Consider the following 19,856-nt stretch of genomic DNA (forward strand, 5'->3'; position numbering starts at 1 on the left):
CGCTTTGTCACCCATGCCAGAAAGCCGTGGTGCAATCTCAGCTCACTGCAGCCTCCACCTTCTGGGCTCAACCAGAGTAGCTGGGACTAAAGGCATATGCCACCACGCCTGGCTAATTTTTTTTTTTTCCCGTTTGAGACGGAGTCTCACTCTGTCGCCCAGCCTGGAGTGCAGTGGCACATTCTGAGCTCACTGCAACCTCCACCTCCCAGGTTGAAGAGAGTCTCCTGCCTCAGCCTCCCGAGTAGCTGGGACTACAAGCGGGTGCTACCACACCTGGCTATTTTTTTTTTTTTTAGTAGAGATGGGGTTTCATCGTGTTAGCCAGGATGGTCTCGATCCCCTGACCTCATGATCCACCCGCCTCAGCCTCCTAAAGTGCTGGGATTACAGGCGCGAGCCACCACGCCCAGCCACACCTGACTAATTTTTGTATTGGTAGTGGAGACGGGGTTTCGCCATGTTGCTCAAACTGGTCTCAAAGTCCTGGACTCAAGCGATCTGTCCGCCTTGGCCTCCCAAAGTGCTGGGATTACAGGCGTGAGCCACTGCGCCCAGCTCTTCCTTTCCTACTCTACAGGATCTGGCTCTGTTGCCCAGGCTGGAGTGCAGTGGCACAATCATAGCTCACTGCAGCCATGACCTCCTGGACTCAAGCAATCCTCCTGCCTCAGCCTCTTAAGTCGCTGGGACTACAGGCTGGAGTGCAGTGGCGTGATCTTGGCTCACTGCAACCTCCACCTCCCAGGTTCAAGTGATTCTCTTGCCTCAGCCTCCCAAGTAGCTGGGATTACAGGCACATGCCACCACACCCAAGTGATTTTTATATTTTTAGTAGAGACAGGGTTTCACCATTTGGACCAGGCTGGTCTTGAACTCCTGACCTCGTGATCCACCCGCCTCGGCCTCTCAAAGTGCTGGGATTACAGGCGTGAGCCACTGCGCCCCACCCCGAAGTTCACATTTACAAACAGATTTTGAAAACAATATTTAAGCAGGCATATTAAAAAACATAATTATTGTTGAAAAGCTTATTTACAAGCTTTCATCTCACTTTCATTTAACTTACTTGTGTTCAACAATTATGCTTAATTACTCATGAACATTTCATAAAACATTGAAAAAATAATCATCATCTTAAGTTACTTTTCTTGTTGACAAATCAAGTATCAAAAATCAAAGAAGCAAAGAACCTAAAAAAAATATATATGGGACGCAGCTCCATGGCTCACACCTGTAATCCCAGCACTTTGGGAGGCCACGGTGGGAGGATCACTGGAGACCAGGAGTTCAAGACCAGCCTGGCCAACACAGTGAGATCCCATCTCTATAAAAAATACAAAAATTGGCCGGGCGTGGTGGCTCGTGCCTGTAATCCCAGCACTTTGGGAGGCTGAGGCGGGCAGATCACCTGAGGTCGGGAGTTCAAGACCAGCCTGACCAACATGGAGAAACCCCATCTCCATTAAAAATACATTAGCCGGGTGTGGTGGTGGTAGCTCTAATCCCAGCTACTCGGGAGGCTGAGGCAGCAGAATCGCTTGAACCTGGGAGGCAGAGGTTGCGGTTAGCCGAAATCACACCATTGCACTCGAGCCTGGGCAACAAGAGCAAAACTCAATCTCAAAAAAAAAAAAAAAAATAGCCAGGCCTGGTGGCTCACACCTGTAATCCTAGCTACTCGGGAGGCTGAGGCATGAGAATCACTTGAACCTGGGAGGCTGCAGTGAGCTGAGATCATGCCACTGCACTCCAGCCTGGGCGACAGAGCAAGACCTTATCTCAAAAAATAACCATCCAAGCAACCAAAAAAAATTAAAAACCCACATATGGGTCTCTCCTTTACTTTTTAAAATTAATTTTATTGTCAGGCTTGACATCCATTAAGCAAATCACCTTTTTTTTTTTTTTTTCAGACAGGGTCTCACTCTGTCACCCAGACTGGAGTGCAGTGAGGTGACATCACAGCTCACTGCAACCTCTGCCTCCAGGGCTCAAGCGATCCTCCCACCCCAGCCTCCCGAGTGTCTGGAACTACAGGCACGAGCCACAACACTCAGCTAATTTTCTATATTTTTAGTAGAGACAGCTTTTCACTATGTTACCCAGGCTGGTCTCAAACTCCTGGACTCAAGCAATCCGCCTGCCTTGGCCTCCCAGAGTGCTGGGATTGCAGGCATGAGCCACCATGCCCACCCTCAATTCACTTCGTAAAATTTTTTTTATTTATTTTTTGAGACAGGGTCTTGTTCTGTCACCCAGGCTGGAGTGCAGTAATGTGATCACAGCTCACTGCAACCTCCACTTCCAGGGCTCAGGCGATCCTCCCCGCTCAGCCTCCCGAATAGCTGGGACAACAGGCGCGAGCCACGAGCCAGCATGCGCGGTAAATTTTTGTTTGTTTTTTTTTTTTTTTTGCAGAGATGGGGTTTTGCCATGTTGCCCAAGCTGTTCTTGAACTCCTGGCTTCAAATGACCTACCTCCATCAGCCTCCCAAAGTGCTGGGATGGATGACAGATCTGAGCCACCACCTGGCCAAGCAATTCACTTTTATTGCATGTATTGTTCTTAGGTTTATTTTATAGTTTTACAGTTTACACTTTTATAATCTTCAACATCTAAAGATAACATAAGCCTGTTTGACTAGTCTTAATTTACATAAGCAAATGTGGCTTTCTAAAGTCAATGAAATAGAGCTCCTTTACAAGTTAATCTTTAGGAATTCCATCAAGAGGGAGAAAGTGTTACATACCTATAACATATATATATATAAACATAAATAGGTGCAGTCAGAGATCTTATAGCTTTCATTTTAAAATTATAGCTGTGAGACAGGTGTGATAATACAAAACTCACTAGTTTTTTAAAAAATGGTGGAGCCGGGCACAGTGGCTCACGCCTGTAATCCTAGCACTTTGAGAGGCCGAGGCAGGCAGATCATTTGAGGCCAGGGAGTTCAAGACCAGCCTGGGCAACATGGAGAAGCCCCATCTCTACTAAAAATACAAAAATTAGCCAGGCGCAGTGACTCACGCCCATAATCCCAGTACTTTGGGAGGCCGAGGTGGGCTGATCACCTCAGGTTGGCAGTTCAAGACCAGCCTGACCAACATGGAGAAACCCTGTCGCTACCAAAAATACAAAATTGGCCGGGTGTGGTGGCACATGCCTGTCGTCCCAGCTACTCGGGAGGCTGAGGCAGGAGAATCACTTGAACCCAGGAGACAGAGGTTGCAGTGAGCTGAGATCGTGCCTCTGCACTCCAGTCTGGGTGACAGAGCCAGACTCAATCTCAAAAAATATAAATAAATAAATAAGTGAGATCCAATTTGCATCTGCAGAGGCAGATGAAATGAGTTAAGATTACCTACTCAGATCATGAAAGCTTTGTGCTAACATTTGTAAAGACTGTTAAAATTTTTCACTTGCCAGTTGGTTTCCAAATTGCCCTCTGAGAACACAGTTCTGATCCATTGCAGGGGAGCCCCAAATTTTGGGCTTAGCCCAGGAGGGCTCTTGGCTTCTTCTAGGAAAGTATCCAAGGGTGACGTGGTGGTGTTATACAGCACCTTTTTTTTTTTTCCCTGAAAGAGTCTTGCTCTGTTGCCCAGCCTGGAATGCAGTGATGTGATCACAGCTCACTGCAGTCTCCAAATCCTGGGCTCAAGAATCCCCTTTGCCTCAAACTTCTGAGTAGCTGGGACTACAGGCATGCACCATCTATCTGAGCTAATTTTTAAAATTTTTGTGGAGATGGGGTCTTGCTATGTTGCCCAGGCTGGTCTCAAACTCCTGAGCTCAAGTGATCCTCCTGCTTCAGCCTCCCAAAGTGCTGGGATCACAGGTGTGAGCCATAATCCCAGCCTGATAAGAATTCGTCCTTTTCTTTTTTTTTTTTGAGACGGAGTCTGGCTCTGTTGCCCAGGCTGGAGTGCAGTGGTACTTTCTCAGCTCACTGCAACCTCCATTTCCCGGGTTCAAGCGGTTCTTCTGCCTCAGCCTCCCGATTAGCTGGGATTACAGGTGCCTGCCACTATGCATGGATAATTTTTTTGTATTTTTAGTAGAGACGGGGTTTCACCATGTTGGCCAGGCTGGTCTTGAACTCCTGACCTCAGGTGATCCACCCACCTCGGCCTCCCAAAGTGCTGGGATTACTGGTGTGAGTCACCGTGCCAGCCTTTTTTTTTTTTTTTTTTTTGAGACAAAGTCTCACTCTGTTGCCCAGGCTGGAACTCAGTGGTGCTATCTCAGCTCACTGAAACCCCAGCTTCCCAGGTTTCAGTGATTCTCCTGCCTCAGACTCCCGAGTAACTGGGACTACAGGCACACACCACCACACTCAGCTAATTTTGCTATTTTTTGGTAGAGATGGGGTTTCACCGTGTTGGCCAGACTGGTCTTGATCTCCTGACCTCAAGTAATCCACCCACCTCAGCCTCTCAAAAAGCTGGGATTACAGGCATGAGCCACCGCGTCCGGCTGAATTCTTACTTTGCATTGGCTTGTCAGGTCCCAGCATTTCTCCCCTGCAGACCCCAGAGGGAGCAGATATTCCCAGCCAGTTGTAGCCCGTCCTCATCACCAGAAACTAGCAGGGCTAGAGCTTTCCTCCTCTCTCTGGTGTCTGGCTCAGACTGACAGACAGATTAACAAAACAATAGCACACAAAGCTTACTCATTGTAGATGGGAGCCCTCACGAGAAAAATGGAGACCGAAAAAAGTAACTAGACCTAAGTGTTTGTTTTGAGACAGGGTCTTGCTGTGTCATCCAGACTGGAGTGCAGTAGCGGGATCACAGCTCACTGAAGCCTTGACCTCTCAGGCCCAAGCAATCCTCCTGTCTCAGCCTCCCAAGTAGTTGGGACTAGAGTTGCACACCACCACACCTGGCTAATTTTTTAAAAATTTTGGCCGGGCACAGTAGCTCATGCCTGTAATCCCAGTACTTTGTGAGGCAGAGGCTGGGGGATCACCTGAGGTCAGGAGTTCAAGACCAGCCTGGCCAACATGATAAAACCCGTCTCTAGTAAAAATACAAAAATTAGCCAGGCGTGGTGGCGGGTGCCCATAATCCTAGCTACTTGGGAGGCTGAGGCAGGAGAATCACTTGAACCCGGGAGGCGGAGGTTGCAGTGAGCTGAGATCGCGCCACTGCACTCCAGCCTGGGCAACAGAGTGAGACTCCTTCTCAAAAATAAAGAAAAAATAAAAAGATAGATCACAGAGCCCTTCTGGGCTGGCCGCAGTGGTTCGTGCCTATAATCCTAGAATTTTGGGAGGCTGAGATGGGCAGATAACTGAGGTCAGGGGATCAAGACCAGCCAGACCAACATGGCAAAACCCCGTCTCTACTAGAAATACAAAAATTAGCCGGCCATGGTGGTACATGCCTGTAATCCCAGATACTTGGAAGGCTGAGATAAGATACTTGAACCCGGGAGGTGGAGGTTGCAGTGAGCCAAGATCATGCCACTGCACTCCAGACTGGGCAACAGAGTGAGACTCCATCTCAAAAAAATAAAAAGAAGAGCCCTTCTTGCATCTACTGTTTGCAAGTGTGTTTAACTCAAAATTCTCAATATCAATATGCCAAAGTTGTATGCTGGTATGTTATGGGTGACATGTCCTGAACACTATCAACAGAAACATACAAAAATTACCGCCAGGTATCAAAAGCTGCTCTTCCTGGGAAGCAATAAAGTATCTTTTGTTTTTCTGTTTTTGAGACAGAGCCTGGCTCCGTCGCCCAGGCTGGAGTGCAATGACAAGATCTCGGCTCACTGCAACCTTTGCCTCCCGGGTTCAAGTGATTCTCCCGCCTCAGCCTCCCATGTAGCTGGGATTACAGGCACCCGCCATCATGCTTGGCTGATTTTTGTATTTTTAGTAGAGACGGGGTTTCACTATGTTGGCCAGGCTGGTCTTGAACTCCCGACATCAGGTGATCCGCCTGCCTCGGCCTCCCAAAGTGATGGAATTATAGCCATGACCCACCACACCCAACCCCATAAATTCTCTTAATTTTATTTTTTATTTTACTTTTTGAGGCAGGGTCTCGCTCTGTCATCCAGGCCAGAGTGTAGTGTCACCATCTCAGCCAGCTGAAGACTCAGCCTCTGGGACTCAAGCGATCCTCCCACGTCAGCCTCTCAAGTAGCTGGGACTACAGGTGTGCGCTACCGTACCCGGATAATTTTGTTATACGGTCTTACCATGTTACCTGGTCTTACCATGTTGCCCAGGCTGATCTCCAACTCCTGACCTCAAGCGATCCTCCTGCATCCAGGTCCCAAATGGTAGGATTACAGGCATAAGCCACCGAGCCCGGCCAAGCAATAATTTTTTTTTTTTTTTTGAGACAAAATCTCGCTCTATCGCCCGGGCTGGAGTGCAATGGCATGATCTCAGCTCACTGCAAACTCCGCCTCCCAGGTTCAAGCGATTCTTCTGCCTCAGCCTCCAAGTAGCTCAGATTACAGACATGCACCACCACACCTAGCTAATTTTTGTATTTTTAGTAGAGATGGGGTTTTGCCATGTTGGCCTGACTGGCCTTGAACTCCTGACCTCAAGTGATCCACCTGCCCCAGACTCCCAAAGTGCTCGGATTACAGGCATGAGCCACCGTGCCTGGCCAATAAATTCTTAATTTATCCACCATTGTCTCTCAGCAACCAGTAATCCATTTGTAGATTACTAAATGGTCAGCTCAATGTCAAACAAAACTATGGGAGACCACTGTTTTGGACTGAGCTCCTGCACTAGGCACCAACAGACCAGATGAAACCAGAATGGAGTCACTCGTGCTAAATGCCACGTAATCAAACTGAAACTTTGAGGAAGCAGACATATCCCAAACAGATCAGTTTTTTATTTTTATTTTTTTTAAATTTGTTTTGTAGAGATGAGGTTCTGGCCAAGTTGCCCAGGCTGGTCTTGAACTCCTGGCCTCAAGCGATCCTCCTGCCTCAGCCTCCCAAGGTGCTGGTATTATAGGCATGGTCCACTGTGCCCAGCTGTCTTTCCTAAAAATAGATTTTAGTCTACCTGGGCCGGGCACGGTGGCTCATGCCTGTAATCCCAGCACTTTGGGAGGCCGAGGCGGGCGGATCATGAGGTCAGGAGATCGAGACCATCCTGGCTAACACGGTGAAACCCTGTCTCTACTAAAAATATAAAAAATTAGCTGGGCTTGGTGGCGGGCACCTGTAGTCCCAGCTACTCGCCAGGCTGAGGCGGGAAAATGGTGTGAACCTGGGAGGTGGAGCTTGCAGCGAGCCAAGATCGCGCCACTGCACTCTAGCCTGGTCCACAGAGCGAGACTCTCTCTCTCAAAAAAAAAAAAAAAGAAACTCCGTAAAATATTTAAAGAGGTTAATTCTGAGCCAAATGTGAGTGACCACGGCCCTAGGCACAGCCTTTTTTTTTTTTTTTTTTTTTTTTTGAGACAGTCTCGCTCTGTGGCCCAGACTGGAGCTATCTCGGTTCACTGCAACCTCCACCTCTCGGGTTCAAGAGATTCCCCTGCCTCAGCCTCCCGAGTGGCTGGGATTACAGGCGCCCACCACCACGCCCCTGGCTAATTTCTGTATTTTTAATAGAGATGGGGTTTTACCATGTTGGCCAGGCTGGTTTTGAATTCCTGACCTCAGGTGATCCAGCTGCCTCGGCCTCCCAAAGTGTTTGGGATTACAGGCGTGAGCCACTGCGCTTGGCCAATCCCCACCTTCTTGACTGACCATTTAAAAAATGTAAGAAACACCTTTAGCTCATCGTGAGCAGCACAAAACAGGCAGGGACAGGATTTGGCCCTGAGACAGGAGAATAGGTCTGGAGGCAGGGAACATAAGGCCAAATCAAATGGAAACAATTCAGCTATGACAGGAAATATCTTCTCCATTTAAAGAGGGCATACATCCAGTAAATGACTTTGTAACTTTACTTCATCCTCTTCATTTACATAGGACGTACATTAAGTAACCAGTGAAAACCTCTAGAGGGCATTTAAACCCCAGAAAATTCTTAAACAGGTCTCTTGAGTCCGTATGCTCCACTGGCTCCCACCCTGTGGAGTGTACTTTCGTTTTCAATAAATCTCTGCTTTTGTTAAGCTTCATTCTTTCCTTGCTTTGTTTGTGCACTTTGTCCAATTCTTTGTTCAAGATGCCAAGAACCTGCACACCTTCAACAGTTAACAGCCCACAGGCAGTAGTTTGCGAGTCTAGTAGAGAATGCATAGGGATTTCCACTGAAAATCATTTTTTAAGCCAGTTACGGTGATTCACGCCTATCATCATCCCAGCACCTTGGGAGGCCAAGGCGGGTGGATCTCTTGAGGTCAGGAGTTCGAGACCAGCCTGGCTAACATGGCAAAACCCCTGTCTAGACCAAAGATACAAAATTAGTTGGGCGTGGTGGCCCGTGCCTGTAATCCCAGCTGTTTGGGAGGCTGCGACACGAGAATCGCTTGAACCCGTGAGGGAGAGGTTGCGGTGAGCCGAGATCGCGCCACCGCACTCCAGCCTGGGTGACAGAGCGAGACTCCATTTCAAAAAAAGAAAAAAAATCATTGTTCCCTACGGGAACGGTATAATTAGGATATAATTGTTTCTGGCCACAGATCACACCCCTTCTGGTTAAGTCCAGGAGAATCTGGAAATACGGAGGGCAACCAGGCCAGAAGGCGTTGTAACTGCCTAAGATTGACCAACCCTAACGCGGGAGGCGGGACGACGGTCACTGATTTGCCAGCGTGATGCCGGTCTGCGACTGGCCAGTGCCGTCCTGGGCGTGTCGGTAGGACGGGGCTGCGGCGGTTTCGCATAGGCTGGCACAGAAAGGGGCGGGGAAACAAGAGTGCAACGTTACCAATCGGCATGCGGGACGTAACGCAATTCTTTTTTCCGATTGGTCCGTGAAGCTCGGGAGGTCGTTGGGGGCTCGACCTTGGGATAGAACGCCTGCCTTTTATTGGTCAATACTCTTCGAGGCGGGCAATGTGGCTTCCCGAGGCTGCCTGCGATTGGTGAACGCGTCGCGGCTCGGGGCGGACCTGCGGACTGAAGATCCTTATGCGATTGGCCGGGGAGCCGGAGGGACGGGCAATTTGGGATCAACAGTGACTCGCGACTGGTCGGCGCGGCGAAAGCAGAGCGGCGCGCCGGTTCCTTGGTTCCTGAGGGCGATGGCGCGGGGTGGCTGGCGCCGGCTACGCCGCCTGTTATCCGCGGGGCAGCTTCTATTCCAGGGCCGCGCGCTGCTCGTCACTAACACGCTGGGCTGCGGCGCGCTCATGGCGGCCGGTGATGGCGTGCGCCAGTCCTGGGAGATCCGCGCCCGGCCCGGCCAGGTTTTCGACCCACGGCGCTCCGGTGAGGACGCCATGCTGCTTAGCCCTTCACCCCGGGCGACCTTTGATCCCGACACCCGACTGCGGGCCGTGACCCCTGACCCGTGGCCTCAGTCCCCCGCAGGACCCTTGCCCTGACCGCGCCTCTCCCCGGGTGTCTGTCTCCCCGCAGCTCTGGGTCTCCATCACCTCCCAACCCCTGGAGGTCTCTGCCCACTACCCAGGAGCCTCTGGAGCCGCGCCTCCTGGTGGGGCTTGTAGTGGAAGAATGCACGGGTGGGCTCTTCCGGTTTTCCCGGTGAGGCTGAGGCTCCGGGATGGCATTGGGCTTACCCAGGCCTTAGCCAGGGAGGGAGAGAGGGAATGGACTGAGGAATTTGCCGGCCCGACCCAGCCCCCTGACTTACACTCTTATAGCGAGCATGTTTGCGGTGGGCTGCAGCATGGGTCCCTTCCTGCACTACTGGTACTTGTCGCTGGACCGCCTATTCCCTGCGTCTGGCCTCCGAGGCTTCCCAAATGTCCTCAAGAAGGTCCTCGTGGATCAGCTGGTAGCCTCTCCATTGCTGGGCGTCTGGTACTTCTTGGGTAAGGAGCCTCCTAAGCCTAGGCTTTGCCTCTCATAGGTCGGGAGGGGTGGAGCCAGCTTTGTGTTAAGAAGGATGCAGAGGTGCATTTCCAATGTGCCCCCTGTTTGGGTCGCCCTGGACTAGGAGCCAGGTCACAGCGGGGACAGGACAGACTCGGCCGATGTGAACGCTGGCGAGTGTAGGAGGGACGAGGACGGTATCTGTTGGGGCCGCCCTGGGCGGGAGGTTGAGAGCATTTCCCAAAGAAGGGGACCACACTCAGTTGAGACATGAAGAGGGAACCAGCGGGCAGAGGGAACAGCTAATGCAAAGGCTCTGAGGCCTGAAGGAAGAGAAATTGAGGCTAGACTTAATGGGGTGCAGCCGTGCCAGCCCTAGGCTCGGTAAAGACAGCGGTATTAATAGAGGAGTCTCTCATTCTCCACCTCCCAGCCCGGCTTCCTGGTCTGTGATGGAAAAGTAACACAACTCCCTCAACTTCAGGGTGTCTCCATTGGGGCACATGTTTATATGTTTATAACCTCTCTTTCTCTCACTGGGACTGACTTGCTCTGTTTTGTCCCTACACCAGCTACCCTAATTCTCTGTCCATCCCATCTGAAAGTCCCTGTCCCTCTGCCCGGGGTGGGCGGCGTGGGTTCTCAGGGGCCCAACCCCGCCCCCTCCATCGTCAGCCCATCTTGTCGTCTCAACAGTACTTCCTGGCCTCTAACACTCTCATTTCTTGGTTTCCTTCCCAGGCCTTGGCTGCCTGGAGGGTCAGACAGTGGGTGAGAGCTGCCAGGAGCTGCGGGAGAAGTTCTGGGAATTCTACAAGGTGGGAGCACCCGCCCCTTGCACATGTCCGGCCCCGCCCCCTGATGGCCGCTCCGCCCCCGCCCAGCTCTGGCCCCGCCCCTCATCCCCCGCCTCTCCCCGCAGGCTGACTGGTGCGTGTGGCCTGCTGCGCAGTTCGTGAACTTCCTCTTCGTGCCCCCCCAATTTCGAGTCACCTACATCAACGGCCTGACGCTGGGCTGGGACACGTACCTGTCCTACTTGAAGTACCGGGTGAGTGTGGAGGGCATACCAGGCACCCAGGGGACTCCCCAGGGGGCTACACGTGTGAGCTCCAAGTGGCAGTGTAGCCAGCCACCCTGGAGGGTGGGAGTCTCCTGTGCTCCTGACAACCCACACCCAACAGTGGGCTGGCGGAGAGCTCCTCACTAGCAGTTAAGACCCAGCCGTGGCTGAGCGCCGTGGCTCATGCCTGTAATCCCAGCACTTTGGGAGGCCGAGGCAGGCGGATCACGAGGTCAGGAGATCGAGACCGTCCTGGCTAACATGGTGAAACCCTGTCTCTACTAAAAATACAAAAAAAAAAAAAAATTAGCCGGGCGTGGTGGCGGGCGCCTGTAGTCCCAGCTACTCCGGAAGCTGAGACCGGGGAATGGCCTGAACCCAGGCAGCGGAGCTTGCAGTGAGCCGAGATCGCGCCACTGCACTCCAGCCTGGGCGACAGTTCGAGACTCCGTCTCAAACAAACAAAAAGACCCAACCCTTCTCTGCTGTCTGATGTGACCTCAGCCCGGTCCCTGCCAAGTCTGTTGAGCAGAGCTGACCTCTGGCCCAAGGGCAGGTAGAGGGACAGGGAGGGATGAGCCAGGCTTCTGACCAGATGCCTTGTCTTGTGTGGACAGAGCCCAGTTCCTCTGACACCCCCAGGCTGTGTGGCCCTGGACACCCGAGCAGACTGAACTGTCTGCTTCCTGGACCGGATGCAAGACTGTCTCCTGGCGGACCACCCCCTCTGACAGAAGGGGAATGGGCTCCTGCAGCAAGCTCGGGTCTTGGGCCACGTCCCAGCACCACTTCAGCTCCCGAGCATTGGGCTGAGCCGCCCTTTCCAAGCTCACTTCTGGGACTCAGTTTCCCCAACCGGAACACACCCATGAAGATGGATGATCATCCTCTAGCCCTTCTCAGCAGGAACCTCATGCGACCTGTGACCAAGATGTCCCATCCTCAGCACAGGGCCCACTCTGCCAACCAGTCTCAAGCACCAGCCCCTCAACACTGCCATCCACCTGGCTCTGGGCCAAGCCACCAATCCAGAGCTCCCTCAGGTCCTGGGACTAAGGCGGGGACATGACTGATCCCCTCAGAGCAGGCTCAGGCCTGGAGTCGGCCCCCAAAAGTTTCACATAGGGCCAGGCAGCCTCTGTGTTTCTTTCCCTGGTCGTGAACTGTGGAAATGCCATTAAACTCTCTCTATAATGTAACTGAAACTGCTGGCTGGGTGCAGTGGCTCCCACCTGTAATCTCAGCCCTTCACGAGGCTGAGGTGGAAGGATTGCTTGAGGCCAGGTGTTCGAGACCAGCCTGGGCAACATAGCAAGACCCTGTCTCTATTTATATTGAAAAATAAAAATAACAAAAGAAAATGCTGTGGATGATCAAAACCAGGGTGGGCAGGGCCCGGTGCTCACAGGGACACACATGGATGGTCCATTCGCTTTATTGGGTGTGTGTAGTGTTGTCATGACATCTCCTAAGGAACTGGGGGGCACGTTTGACACTCATGAGGTCAGAACAGGTCCGGTGGGCAGGGGGGGTCCCAGGGTGGTGAATACCCACAGCACACCCCCCCACCAAAAGAGAAAACGGGGAGAGGAGCCTGGCAGGCCAGACTCTGACCCCCATGGTCCACACAGGGAAACCCCCAACAGCGGCCTCGGCCCACCGCGGCAGAGCCGAGGGGCTGGCAGGCCTGGCCACCTCCCATTGCCCGATCAGCCTGCTTTAGGGTGTCATCTGGCCCCTCTTCACAACTGACAACTGTGGATGGGGGTGAATTTAAAAAAAAGGCGGGGGGTGGTTCAGGAGGGTGAGCGGTGAGTTCACGGGGCCACAGACACCACAGCTGAGTGGGGAAAGGGATATATGTACAGGATGGGCAGGGCTTGGGGCGGGCAGGGGAGCCTGGGCCCCTGGGGGACATCTTCAATAAATAAATAAATAGCTACAATAATAAATAAGGGTGACGGGCTAAGTCAGGAGCAGGGGTCTTGTGCCCGTGGCTGGTAGGGGCCGGGTCAGGTCCGGGTAGTTGGGGGAAGGTGGGGAAGACAGGGAAGAGGGGAAAGGGGGTGGGGTGGCTCTCAGCAGGCGCAGTCCTGGTGCGGTGGCACCTGCTGGTCACTGAGCTGTGGGCCCTGCTTGGCGCCTGTGACCGCAGGGTCCGCTGTGTCCAACGACTCGGACATCTTCTCGCAGATGACATCCACCAGGCGCTCAAAGGTCTGCTTGACGTTAATGTTGTCCTTGGCGCTTGCCTCAAAGAACTCGAACCCTGTGGTCAGAGAAGGCAGGGATGAGGACCCTGGCCACGCCCTATGCCAACTCCCAGAGGTGTTTCTCTGAGGAAAGGGAACACCTGGAGATTCCCAGTGCCAAGCAACTTATTGAAGGTACTGACAAATCCCACAGAGAAGAAACTTATTGAAGGTACTGACAAATCCCGCAGAGAAGCAACATGGAACTGGGTCAGCTTTGCATTTCCTGCTTTTTTTTTTTTTTTTTTTTTTTGAGACAGGGCCTTGCTCTGCTGCCCAGGATGGAGTATGGTGGCGTGATCATAGCTCACTGCAGTCTCAACCTCCTGGGCTCAAGTGATCCTCCACCCCCACCTCTCAAATTGCTGGGATTATAGGTGTGAGCCAGCGCACCTGGCCTCCTGCCCTTCCTTCCTAAAATTGTGTCTTGTTGTCCTTAGGGACCTGGCAAGACATGCCCTGCAGCGTCCAGCCCAGCCCCATGCACTGGCCCTGGAAGGCTCTGACACTCAAATCCAGCTGTGACCTCCCCCTGCTCACACACCCTCTGTGACTCCCTATTGCCCTCCAAAGAGTCCCAGCCTCTCAGCACATGGTTGAGGCCCTCTATGATCGGCCACATTTCCTCCAGCTGACCCTCATGTTCTAGTCTTGTGAAATTATTACCAAAACACACACGACCTTTCTCACTGCAAGCCTTTGCCCAAGCTATTTCCTCTGCCTGAAAGACCCTTCTTCACTACCCACCACTCCAGGAAGCCTGGCTCCTCTCATGTGCTCCTCCCATCCAGGTCCCTCCCTCTACCTCAGGGGTCCCTCGAGGCACCCCTAGATGCCTCTTGAGCCCAGCAACACCCAACAAAGCGTTGGACAGTGAGTGTCAGAATAAATCCTTAAACTTTCTGCATGGCGAACTCCTACACATCCCTCAGGATCCAACTCAAATGGCTCCTGGATGAAGGCTAGTTTGCAGAAAGTGTGAATTACCTGGCTTTAGCTGTAAGACCTTGAGTGTGCGCCCTCCCCTCTCTTAGTGTCCTTTTTCTAGACTTGTGGGTCTCCAGCCCAGCTGGGCACTCACCAAGGTGGTCAGCTAGCTGCCGGCCACGTTCTGATGACACCACCCGCTCATCCTCCATGTCACACTTGTTTCCTACCAGCAGCACCTGGGCATTGTCCCATGAGTAGGTCTTGATCTGGGTGGACCTATAGGAGGCACCAATGGGGGCAGGTCAGGGCTTGGAGGATCCCAGCTCCACCCTGACGGGCTGATGTGGAGCCTGTGTCCTTGTCCGAGGAAGAAAGACCCAGAAGCTTGCCCCTCCATCCTCCCCACCATCCTTTCCCCCAATGTGCCCCTCTTTCACCCCACTCCAGCCCCCGACTGACCCATTATTGTTTCTGTGTTTTGGGGTTTTTTTTGAGATAGAGTCTGGGTCTGTTGCCCAGGCTGGAGTATCTGCCTGCCTTCGCTTCTCAAAGTGTTGGAATTACAGGCATGAGCCACCCAGCCCAGAAATTTTCTTTTTTTGAGATAGAGTCTTGCTCTGTCACCCAGGCTGGAGTGCAGTGGCGCGATCTAGGCTCACTGCAATCTCCACCTCCCAGGTTGAAGTGATTCTCCTGCCTCAGCCTCCTAAGTAGCTGGGACTATAGGCATGAGCCACCATGCCTGGTAATTTTTTGTGCTTTTAGTAGAGACAGGGTTTCACTATGTTGGCCACGATGGACTCGAACTCCTGAGCTGAAGATCTACCCACCTCGGCCTCCCAAGGTGCTGGGATTATAGGCATGAGCCACTGTGCCCAACCCAGAAAATTTTTTTTTAAAGTTATTACTTCTGAGCAGAAAATTGAAATGTTTACAATCTCTAACCTATGCCAACTCTCCTTTTTTTTTTGAGACAGAGTTTTGCTCTTGTTGCCCAGGCTGGAGTGCAATGGCACAATCTTGGCTCACTGCAACCTCCACCTCCCGGGTTCGAGCGATTCTCCTGCCTCAGGCTCCCAAGTAGCTGGGATTACAGGTGTGCGCCACCACGTCTGGCTAATTTTTGCATTCTTAGTAGAGATGGGGTTTCTCCATCTTGGTCAGGCTGGTCTCGAACTCCCGACCTCAGGTGATCCACCTGCCTCAGCCTCCCAAAGTGCTGGGATTATAGGTGTGAGCCACCATGCCCGGCCATGCCAACTCTCCTTATAGTCTCTATGTTCTCCACCCTACACTTGCAGATATTTGTTTCTATATGGTTATAGTTTTACTTTTCCATCTGAAATCCTTCTCTGACCCCTACGTTTTATTTATTATTTTTTGAAGAAAGTTTGGCTCAGAGACAATGGCCCCAGAATGAGTGTGGAAGGCCAGAAGCAATGGCTCACGCCTGTAATCCCAGCACTTTGGGAGGCCAAGGTGGGCAGATCACTTGAACCAAGGAGTTCAAGACCAGCCTGGGCAACATGAGGAAACCCCATCTCAACTGAAAATACAAAAAAATTAGCCAGGTGTGGTGGTATATGCCTGTAGTCCCAGCTACTTGGGAGGCTGAGGCAGGAGGATCACTTGAGCCCAGGAGGTCGAGGCTGCAGTGAGCCCTGATCGTGCCACTGCACTCCAGCCTGGGTGACAGAATAAAACCCTCTCTCAAAGAAAAGAAAAGAAAAAAAAAGAGCAAGTGGGGTACACTCACCAGTCCTGCACTGCATTGAAGGATTCCTCGTTGGTGATGTCATACATGAGGATGAAGCCCATAGCGCCCCGGTAGTATGCGGTGGTGATGGTCCGGTACCGCTCTTGCCCTGCTGTGTCCTAGGGAGGAAGAGATGAAGGTCAGAGAGGACCTGCACATAAGGCCCTCGAAGAGGAAATGAGCTCTGATATCATCCAGTTCAGCCCCCTGGGAGAAGCAGGAGCTTGCCCAGGGGCACAAAGTGTCAGGAAGAGCAGGTTGGGTCACCAGTGCTCAGAATATATGAGTGCTCCATTATTCCATAGAGTCATTCACCAAACGTACTGTGCCAGGTGCTGTGGCTCACACCTGTAATCCCAGCACTATGGGAGGCTGAGGTGGGCAGGTGGCTTGAACCCAGGAGTTCCAGACCAGCCTGAGCAACATAGCAAGACACCATCTCTACAAAAAGTACAAAAATTAACAGGGTGTGGTGGCTCACACCTGTAGTCCCAACTACTCAGGAGGCTCAGGTGAGAGAGTTGCTTGAGCCCAGGAGGCAGAGGTTGCAGTGAGGTGAGATCGCGCCACTGCAGTTCAGCCTGGGTGACAGAGTGAAACCCTGTCTCAAAAAACAAACGGGGTCGGGTGTGGTGGTGGCTCACGCCTGTAATCCCAGCACTTTGGGAGGCCAAGGCAGGTGGATCACCTGAGGTCAGGAGTTTGAGACCAGCCTGGCCAACATGGTGAAACTCTGTCTCTACTAAAAATACAAAAATTAGCTCGGCGTGGTGGCATGCACCTGTAATCCCAGCTACTCAGGAGGCTGAGGCAGGAGAATCGCTTGAACTCAGGAGGCAGAGGTTGCAGTGAGCCGAGATCGCGCCATTGCACTCCACCCTGGGTGACAAGAGCGAGACTCCGTCTCAAAACAATAACAACAAAAAAAAAAAAAGAAAGAAAGAAAGAAAGAAAAAAAAAACAGGGGCCAGGCGTGGTGGCTCATGCTTGTAATCCCAGCACCTTGGGAGGCCAAGACAGGTGGATCACTTGTGGTCAGGAGTTCAAGACTAGCCTGGCCAACATGGCAAAACCCTGTCTCTACTAAAAATACAAAAAAAAATTAGCTGGGCTTGGTGGTGAGCCCCTGTAATCCCAGCTACTCAGGAGGCTGAGGCAGGAGAATCGCTTGAACCCGGGAGGCAGAGGTTTCAGTGAGCCAAGATTGCACTACTGCACTCCAGCCTGGGTGACAGAGCAAAAACTCTGTCTCAAAAAACAAACAAACATGGACTGGGCACTGATCTTTTCCACACCCTGAACTGGACACTGGGGACACAGTTGTTAACAAGATGGGCACTTCCCTTGCTAAGTGACACTCAGTGTGGGAAATAGAAAATAACGGTATAAATGTATCCTATATTGGAGAGTGACAAGGACCAAGGAGAAAAATCAAGCCAGATGAAGATGGAGAGAATTTAACTGTAGGTTTAAAAATTAAAGGAAGCTGACACTTGCCTGTACTCCCAGCTACTTGGGAAGCTGAGGCGGGAGGATTGCTTGAGCCCAGGAGTTCAAATCCAGCCTGGGCAACAGAGTGAGACTCTGTCTCTTAAAACTAACAAGGCCAGGTGGGGTGGCTCATGCCTGTAATCTTAGCACTTTGAGAGGCTGAGGTGGGAGGATCGCTTGAGCCCAGGAGTTCAAGACCAGCCTGGGCAGACATAGCCCGACCCTGTCTCTACAAAAAAGAAAAAAATCAGCAGGCGTGGTGGTAGGAGCCCGTGGTCCTAGCTACTCAGGAGGCTCAGGTGGAAGAATGGTTTGAGCCTGGGAAGTCGAGGCTGCAGAGAGCCGTGATCACGCAACTGCATTCCAGCCTAGGTGACAGAGCAAGACCACCCTGTCTCAAAAAACAAACAAAAAAAGAGAATGGGGACCAAGATCCAGCTGAAACCTCATACATGGAAGAACTTGAAGATGGGGAAACTGAGGGACCAGGATTAGGTGCTTATGGGAGAACACAGGTGCTGTTTCTGCCCCGGTACACAGTGGGCACCTGATAAATGCCCAGTGTGTAAGTGAATGACTCCAGTCAGGAAAGAGACGAGGTTGGGGCTGCTTTTCCAAGTACGGGAATCCAGCCGAGCCGAGCGGGAGCCCTCCAGCTGGGACCCACCCAGATCTGCAGCTTGATCCTCTTGTCGTTGCGATAGATGGTCTTGACCTTGAAGTCGATGCCCACGGTGCTGACGAAGGCAGGCGTGAACGAGTCGTCAGCATAGCGGAAGAGGAAGGACGTCTTGCCCACGCTGCTGTTGCCGATGATGAGAATCTTGAACATGTAGTCGAAGTTCTGATCCGAGGACTCCTTCTGCCCATAGCGCGAGTCTGTGGCGGATGCCATCTGGGGATACCGGGTGTAGCAGAGCCGTGAGGGGGGCTCTCTCCATCCTCATGTGCCCAAGCCCAGGCAGAAGATGGCAAGGGCTCCAGAAAACGGCCGGTGTATGGAGGACACCCTTATCCCATCAGGAGCCCCAGTATTAATTGGTGGTGCCCCCAGCAGAGGGCAGCCTGTGACCTTGAAATCCTGGGCGTTTCAGAGGAGGGGCTCAGAGGGTTGCCCATGGGGACACCCCAGCAGCCCCCTTCAAGGGGCAGGTGCCCCAGGTGGGGCTGTAACCCTAAACCCAGGGCTGAGCCCGGAGGGGGTGACTGCGGCTGGCTCCGCCCCCCATCAATCTTTCATGGTCCTCAGAACCCGGCCGCGCGGCCCCACGTGCACCGCGTGCATGGTCCCTCGAGGACGCGCATCTGCAGCCCCCGCTCCCCGCAAACCTCCAGGCCGGAGAGCTCCGGCCAAGGCCGCTGCATCACATGATACAGGCGGGACATGCACACGCTCACGTGCACACAGCCTCAAACACGCTCATCCGTACATACAGGAGTGTGTGAACGCACTGAGGTGCACAGGACAAAGACACAGACACCTGTTTGCACACCGACTCGCCTATAGAAATGTGCAAACCACCCGTGCGCACAGGCCCCTCCACCCATGCAGGCGTGTGCACATCACCCACACGGACACGGATCCCCGTGCTTGTATGCACGGGCCATACCTGCACAGGCGGTCCACACGTCTTTCTCCACGCGCGTGCAACGCGCACACACTTAGGCCCAGACCCCCACGGCGTCACACGAGCATATCCAGGTACACAAGCAAGGGTGCACACAGACCCGCTGACACAGGCAGGCGCGCACACGCGTGTGCACAACACGCGCACGCGCACGCAAAAGCCTCCCGCGCGCACAGCTTCCCGCAAGGAGCTCGGCTCCCCTCCCCCTCCGCCGCAGAGCAGGGGGGTTGGGGGGGTTAGTGGTGAGGATCAGGCAGGAGTGGGGCGCCCGGGCCCTACCCATTCCCAGCCTCGCGACCGCCGCATCCTTCCCCCCATTCAACCCTAGTCAACCTCGTCCCCCACCTCCATCAGCCCATCAGTCAAATGAAGGTTATGCAGGTGCTCGGAGCCTGAGCACACCCGGCCGCCCAGGAGCTCACCTTGCCCTGCACCGATGCAACGGCGACCCTAGCGGCGGTGACTTTTTTGGCGGTGGCGGTGACAGGACCCCGGTGCGTTGATGTGGGGCTGCGCGGCGGCGGCGGCAGCAGCGGCTCAGGCCCCTGCAGTCCTCCGTGACGTCCTGCAAAGGGAGGGGCGGAGCCTCACATGTAGATAAGTCCGTGACGCCATCCGGAGGCGGAGCCGCGCGTAGAGATGTGGCCCATTGACGCACGCAGAGCCAGATGGGGCAGGGCTCCTGAGCAGATTGACGTGAAAATGGGGCGGGGCCTAGCGTGTGCATCCAGTAGGGGCGGGAGCGGAGCGGGGACCGACTCCGCCTCTCGTCCGCCTCCTGCCCGCCTCGGGG

The 19,856-nt window shown here is 53.1% G+C and overlaps 2 protein-coding genes across 3 annotated transcripts; one reads left to right on the forward strand and one right to left on the reverse strand.

Annotated features, from left to right (window-relative positions):
- Positions 1 to 6,742: 6,742 nt before the first annotated feature.
- MPV17L2 (MPV17 mitochondrial inner membrane protein like 2) lies at positions 6,743 to 12,367 on the forward strand. The gene is made up of 5 exons (XM_003817781.4): positions 6,743 to 9,376; positions 9,772 to 9,942; positions 10,685 to 10,761; positions 10,866 to 10,994; positions 11,624 to 12,367. The coding sequence occupies exons 1-5, from the start codon at positions 9,190 to 9,192 to the stop codon at positions 11,678 to 11,680; spliced, it is 621 nt and encodes a 206-aa protein (XP_003817829.1). The 5' UTR covers positions 6,743 to 9,189; the 3' UTR covers positions 11,681 to 12,367.
- Positions 12,368 to 12,425: 58 nt separating this feature from the next.
- RAB3A (RAB3A, member RAS oncogene family) lies at positions 12,426 to 19,657 on the reverse strand. 2 transcript variants are annotated; one of them, XM_003817779.5, is made up of 5 exons: positions 19,486 to 19,657; positions 18,103 to 18,330; positions 15,945 to 16,063; positions 14,340 to 14,464; positions 12,426 to 13,275 (listed from the first exon to the last, which is right to left on the reverse strand). In XM_003817779.5, exons 2-5 carry the CDS (start codon positions 18,328 to 18,330, stop codon positions 13,085 to 13,087), a joined length of 663 nt encoding a protein of 220 aa, XP_003817827.1. In that variant the 5' UTR covers positions 19,486 to 19,657; the 3' UTR covers positions 12,426 to 13,084. The 2 variants fall into 2 exon arrangements, with proteins under 2 accessions (XP_003817827.1, XP_003817828.1); XM_003817780.4 differs by lacking the exon at positions 19,486 to 19,657 and adding an exon at positions 19,046 to 19,190.
- Positions 19,658 to 19,856: the final 199 nt, after the last annotated feature.

Source organism: Pan paniscus, chromosome 20 (genome assembly GCF_029289425.2).
Source record: "Pan paniscus chromosome 20, NHGRI_mPanPan1-v2.0_pri, whole genome shotgun sequence".
In the NCBI taxonomy this organism is placed as follows: domain Eukaryota; kingdom Metazoa; phylum Chordata; class Mammalia; order Primates; family Hominidae; genus Pan; species Pan paniscus.